This window comes from Barbatula barbatula, assembly GCF_947034865.1.
Source record: "Barbatula barbatula genome assembly, chromosome: 12".
Lineage (NCBI taxonomy): Eukaryota > Metazoa > Chordata > Actinopteri > Cypriniformes > Nemacheilidae > Barbatula > Barbatula barbatula.
The window spans coordinates 11,630,701-11,637,558 of record NC_136775.1 but is presented as its reverse complement, the minus strand read 5'-3'; the positions used below and the strand labels follow the sequence as shown (position 1 = coordinate 11,637,558).

At 38.3% G+C, this 6,858-nt stretch overlaps 1 protein-coding gene across 2 annotated transcripts; it reads left to right on the top strand.

Annotated features, from left to right (window-relative positions):
• The first annotated feature begins 280 nt into the window (after positions 1 to 280).
• gtpbp10 (GTP-binding protein 10 (putative)) lies at positions 281 to 6,858 on the top strand. 2 transcript variants are annotated; one of them, XM_079469581.1, is made up of 10 exons: positions 281 to 521; positions 937 to 1,130; positions 1,956 to 2,047; positions 2,236 to 2,380; positions 2,464 to 2,537; positions 2,651 to 2,703; positions 5,416 to 5,523; positions 5,624 to 5,701; positions 5,945 to 6,068; positions 6,182 to 6,858. In XM_079469581.1, the coding sequence occupies exons 1-10, from the start codon at positions 489 to 491 to the stop codon at positions 6,421 to 6,423; spliced, it is 1,143 nt and encodes a 380-aa protein (XP_079325707.1). In that variant the 5' UTR covers positions 281 to 488; the 3' UTR covers positions 6,424 to 6,858. The 2 variants fall into 2 exon arrangements, with proteins under 2 accessions (XP_079325707.1, XP_079325708.1); XM_079469582.1 differs by having other exon boundaries at positions 282 to 386.

Below are 6,858 nucleotides of genomic sequence, written 5' to 3'. Positions count from 1 at the left end.
CCAGAATGCAGAGCTTCCGCGAGGCAAAGTCATTTACTTTCGGTTTTAAGGTAAGAAACGACGTTCAAATATCACAAACAGTCAATTTGGTTTAATAATTTGTAAATAAAATGTAATATGTGTTATTAAAAGACGTGAATATATTAATTTGTCCAACAAAACTGTCAAAATGAATGGACTTTTTTCATGAAAATGACCTGGGAAAAAGAATGGGGAATGTTGGGAAATTTGAAATGTTCTAACTAAAGAAATTAAGCGTTTTCTCATACTCTGCAGAGGCGGAGACCGGTGTGACGGACAGGCTTTCAAGCCAATCACAACACACACTGTCATGTTTCCGGAAGCACACACACGTGGCTCGTCCTTCACGAAGCGATGCAGAATCGGTAACGTTGTAACTTAAAATAAAACGTTATACTTGCCTCTATAAAACACTATAGAGTCGAGCAGCTGTACAAAGCAGTATAGAGTCGAGCAGTCGTGTCGGTATGGTTTGGACAAGCAGAATTTGTTTTCGGAAGGTTAGTTAAGGTGGCGAGTTTATCGAATGGTATTAGCCATGACATTTCCTAGCTTTGAAGCATGTAAACACGATTGCAAACTCCATGGTGTATGTGTTCACTTTTATCAAATGTTTAGCATATATAAATTCTGATTCAGGAGAACTCTAGATATACGCAGACCCCAATTCAAGGCTATTGCTTTTAGTATTGACCTCTTTCTTTTATTTGATTTTATGTCGGTTTGGAAGCTAAGTTTTATTTCTGAAAATTAATTTGAAATTATTATTTTAAACTGTCCGAATAATAATTTCTCAGTACACTCGTTTTAGTGTCAACAGTTTAGAGTTTGTGATAGCACTAGTCATTGTATCTTGGGTACCTATGTATCAATGAACGGTCATGGTAATGTTATTTCCTGTCTGCTTTCTTTCAGTATGGCAACTTTGTTGACAACATACGGTTGTATGTGAGGGGGGGATGCGGGGGAATGGGATTGCCCCGCTTAGGGGGACAAGGTGGGAACGGTGGAGATGTGTGGGTGATGGCTAAAAATGATGTCACCCTGAAGCAAATCAAGGACAAGCACCCTAACAAACGATTTACTGCAGCTGTTGGTTCTAACAGCAGGTGGGCCTCTCTTGTTTTTATACAAATAAAGTAGCTAAAATATTTTTGTATCTTTCTTTTGCTAAGTACTGAAATTTGTGTGGAATTAGAAATGATCTTTTTCCATTTTTGTAATACATTATAATATATTTCCTGATAGTATTTTGGCAAACCTTGGGATCAGTGTTTTTATGCCTGACAGGAGCAGCGACCTGTCCTTGTAAATAAAGATAAAACATCTATAAAATATTTTTAAACGTATGTAACTTTATTATTTTTAAAAACACCTTTAGATTTGTCTGAGGACACCCGTTACATTAGATTAGATTCAACTTCATTGTCATTACACATGTACAAATACAAGGCAACGAAATTTAGTTTTGTCTAACCAGAAGTGCAATAGCAGCAAGTGCAGAATATACAGCGGATGCATTAGTGCAGGAATAATTTTTTTATTATGGAAGTAGTTTACGGATGGGTATGTACAATGAACATAATATACAGATGGCTATTACTTTAGACAGAAATATATAGATGGGTATATACAATGATAAGTTATATCAATTGTAGCAGTAGTGGAATGGATGTCGAGTTATAGACAGAAGCTATCCAAGTAACAGTGCAGTGGAAGTTAATGCATATTTAGTTGAAGTACCGGAGGGTAATGGTCCGGACATTTTTTTTACATTCTTATTCCCTGAAACCCAAAATAAGATATTTAGCAAGATTGATATGATTGTATATTGCTGTGACGGTCTTTAAAGTATGGTTTGTAGGCGTACTTTGATTGGTCAAATAGGATTTTGTGGTGAGATTTTGTTAATAGAATTTGTGTTTTTTTGTCAGTATTCATGCTCTGAGAGGGTCTAAAGGAGAAGATGCTCAGATCATTGCACCAACGGGAATCTGTGTTACAACAGATCATGGAAGGATTGTTGGTAATTCCATAAACAGTCCTTTTTAGTTTATCCAAACAGTTGAATAATTCTTTTTTACACATGACACCTTAATTTGACGTTTTTGACTTTTTCATCTTCTCATTTTTCTCTTCTTGGTTTGTAGTGTGTAGTGAGATTTTGTTCTGTGTGAAAATGAGGTGTCATTTAATGTCTGTTTTTATCTTTAGGAGAGCTGAGTAATGAAGGAGACAGGCTTTTGGTGGCTAGAGGTGGTCAGGGTGGCTCTCTTCAATCTGGGTTCTTGCCCAGTAAAGGTCAGACCAGGCAGATTCGACTGGACCTCAAACTCATTGCAGATCTTGGACTTGTAGGGTGAGAGAGACGTATCAAGATGTGATCAAACTACTACTTCTGTATTATAGATTTCATCTGAAAGATTTGTATTATTTTGTAAGATTTCCTAATGCAGGGAAATCCTCTTTACTGACTGCCTTATCTCATGCCAAACCAAAGATTGCCAGCTACCCTTGTGAGTACATCAGTTACAAAACATTAAAACATAACTAACGGAGTTGAGGACGATTGTTTATTAAAGAAATCTGAACACTTTCAAGGTTATGCCTTTCTCATTTTCTTCTGCAGTTACAACCTTACGACCTGAAATTGGAAAAATCATGTATGACGACCACAGGCAGGTAAGGTAAAAGCCTCTTCAAAAGAGGTGTATGTGCAGAACAGTAGCACACTGTCAGCACAGGATGACCTCATTTGACATCTATGGAATTATGACAGGGGTAGTTAGGTTTACTCATTCTAAGACACTCATTCTAAGTCAATCAGTCTTTGCTATGATTTTAAGTACAGTTGGGCTGCAACGATATTTCATGAACGGCAATTGCGTTCATGAAAGACCGGAGAATAGTTTAACTGGCTGTTGTAACTATGTCGATCGACACACCCTCTGTCAAGCATTAACACTGACACCCCGTGTGCTTGGAGCATTCAAGAGGCAACGCATTAACGCAATAGAAGAACATGCCACTTGCCAATGCTAGCTGACCTAGCAGAGCGCTCTGTGAAGATTGCCATAGAGAGAGTTGTGCATCTAACGCCTATTTCGCCTAGCATATAAACACATTAACCCACCTTCCGTCAGTTTATTGAAAGGCACGAGTAATTGTGACAGGAGTGCATCCTTAATGTGAATTTAAAATATATCTAAAGTCACAGAGCGAGCGTTTTCCAGTGAGGGAGGAGGAAATATACTGCAAACTCTTTCTTTGACCCCCCAAAACAAGTTCTTCTAGAAGCTGAGGTGTATCATTTTAAATGCTCTATCTGTACCTGCATAAACGTCCCGGCCGAATAAACAATAGACCCCTGCCCAAAATACCATAGAAAATGTCATGGATTATGGCCTTATATAAAACACAGTAGTAGCAGTTTGACTATTGATGTCAATTGATGGAACACAGAAGCCTGAAGGAAATTTCTCCATTCAGCCGGCTCAAAGTCTACTCAAAAGATATTTTAAAAGATTAGTAGAATAATCGTTTTTTTTTATAATTGTTAGATTAGTCGATTATCAAAATAATCGTTTGTTTCAGCCCTAAAGTACAGTAGTCGGGAATACCCTGCTTAGCTTAAGGTTAAAAAAGGACTCTGGCACAATTGTTATTAATTCAAAATGCTCTCTTATATCGAATAAATATTAGAGCGTTCAAAGGGTAGTTGACAAATAAACTGCATGTGTGTCCTATGATGTGATTTAGCAAAAAGTAACTTGTTAAACTGGTTTTTTTTACAGTTTTATACTGTTGTCTCAGGTCTACTTATGAAGTTTGCGTGGTTTTTACATTCAAAAACACGTCAAGTTAGGTTAACATTATCAAAACATATCCAGAGAACTCTAACACATAGTACAATTTTCTTTACTCACATAAGATTGCTGTGCAATTCCTGTCAGATCCAATATTGACTGCACAGCACTGCTTTTTAATTTTAGTCTCTCTGCAAATCCAGAGCTGGAACGTCTTTAAAAATAAACTTTTCCATGCAATCCTAATGTCGGAATCCAAAGGAAGGTTATGCAGCGACTGTGTACTTTCACAACCAGGCACTCCACAATTTTTAGCGATCTTTTTAACGGCATGTTTACTGCTTGCTCCCTCTATCTGGTTCCGCTCCACTTCATTTGCGAATCAGTGGACGGGGCTAGAGAAGTGGCCGTTGATATTCTTCTGTGGAGGCTGGGCCTGGTGTCAATAACAGTTGTCATTACAGTAACAAGGGCGTTTTCAGGTCTTACACTTAAAGGATGTTTGCTTAAATCCGACTACCTCTTATATAACAAATGCTCCCCGCTTTAAAACTAAAAACTAGCAATGAAGGAAATCTCTCTTATGCTGTTTTATATTATAAATACCATTTACATTTAGCAGACGCTTTTATCCAAAGCGACTTACAATGTACCAATACCAATAATATAAAATAATATATTTACAATTGTTGTCACACCATGGGACACGTGTGTAGCTTATTTGTCAACTATCCACAAACATATTTTCTCTGAGAATGCGATTATATGCGAGTAAGTGTCAGTGTCCATCCAGCACAGCCAGAAACCTGGGAATGGTAATCGATGATCGGCTTAACCTCACAAGTCACGTTGCCAGCACCACCCGGTCCTGTAGATTCATCCTCTACAACATTAGGAAAATTAGACCTTTCCTATCGGAGCACTAGTCCAGGCTCTTGTCTTGTCCAAACTGGATTATTGCAATGCGCTTCTGGCTGGACTTCCTGCTTGCACAATCAAACCTCTCCAGATGATCCAGAATGCGGCCGCAAGAGTGGTCTTCAATGAACCGAAGAGATCGCATGTAACTCCGCTCTTCATTAGGTTACACTGGCTCCCTGTTGCCGCCCACATAAAGTTCAAAGCTATGCTCCTGGCCTACAAGACCACCATCGGGTCTGCACCATCGTATCTCCACTCGCTAATGCAGATCTATGTTCCTGCCAGATCACTGCACCATCCCAAAAAGGGAAAAAGTCACTCTCCCGTACATTCTCTGGATCTGTTCCACATTGGTGGAATGATCTACCTGCTGCTACAAGATCAGCAGACTCTGTTGCCATCTTTAAAAGACGCATCTCTTCCGTCAACACGTCTCTGATTGATTTATCCTAATTCTTTTCCCTCTCCTTCTGAAAAAAAATAAAATAAATACTAACCTCACTATTCTTAGCTTTGTATACTGTGCTAGGCTTTAATGGACTAGTTTTGATGCACTTATGTATTTTGTTGCCTATGTTGTTATAATTGCTTCCAATGTTTCCTCATCTGTAAGTCGCTTTGGATAAAAGCGTCTGCTAAATGACTAAATGTAAATGTTTCTCTTGAGGTTTCAGTTGCAGACTTACCAGGACTCATTGAAGGTGCTCATGTGAACAAAGGCATGGGACACAAGTTTCTCAAACACGTGGAGAGGACCAAGCAGATCATGTTTGTGGTAAGACTGTTGTCATTCTGTTATTTGGTGAACATAAATATTCGGCGTGAGTGGTCTGTGGTAATGGTGCAAACTGATCCAGTTCTGTTTTACGTTTAAGGTTGATATCTGTGGGTTTCAGCTAGCTAGTACCACTCCCGTTAGGTCCGCCTTTGAAACCGTGTTACTTCTAACAAAGGTAAAACCTGCTGGTGTTTTATCATTCTTCTACTGTGTATACAGAATGGTTCAGACCTCTAATGGGTTCACATTACAAATAAGCATGGAATTGCATTTTTTGAAATTTTAAACTAAAGTAATGCATTTCACTGGGTGTCTCAAGAGTTTTGAACTCAAAAGTGGACAATTTATCAACGCCACTCTTCTCAATACAATGCTGCTGCATTCAGATTGTGATGCATAAAGTCCCTTTGATATTCAGGAGCTGGAGTTGTATAAGGAAGAACTATTATCAAAGCCAACCATATTGGTTATAAATAAGATGGACCTACCTGAGGCTCAGGACAAGCTCATAGAACTGCAAGAACAGCTGGAAAACCAGGAAGGTAGGCATTATTCAAACATGCGCTTTTTAGACTTGCGTGTATTGTCAAGCCGGTTAGTCTTAATTTTTCATATCACATTAACATAAACCTTTTTCTCTCCATGTTCTTCTTAGAATCACGACATCACCTTCCTGATGATTTGAACCCAAGAAGCCCAGTGCATTTTACAAACATTGTCCCAGTCTCTGCTTCAACTGGCTTTGGACTGTCAGTGCTTAAATCCTTCATCCGCCAATCACTTGAGGAACAGGATGTCATACAAACTGAGAGCCAACGCAGTGAGAGATTACTCAATTTGAGAAGGCAGATTTCCACTCCATCTATAGCCAGCTGGGGAAACCCTCATGCGGTCTGAGATCCAACATATAGGAGCTTAAACTTGTATAAATAATCTTAAGGGCTACTTCTACGAACATTTGTGTATTAATTGTGCAATGTCAGTGTGTGGGTATAAATCCCACAGCTAATAGAAATAACAAACTTAGCAAGTTTCTCTTGAAATGTCTGAATGATGCATTATTGAACTAATATTTCTTATAATAAAGCTCTCAGCATTGCTGTGGTTGAGATTCTCTGCGACAGAGTATTGATGATGTTGAGGTTTAATCATGTGCTCATGAAAGGTTGGTCACGAGAAATGATACGGATATCAATAATGTTTTTTCAACATGAAGAGTTTTTTGTTGTGCATTCCAATTACTGTCAATCAAATTGCAGTTGGTTTGTATTGATTTAAGCCATAATAACAAACCAAAAAATACAGTTAACTTACACAATAAAAACATAACTT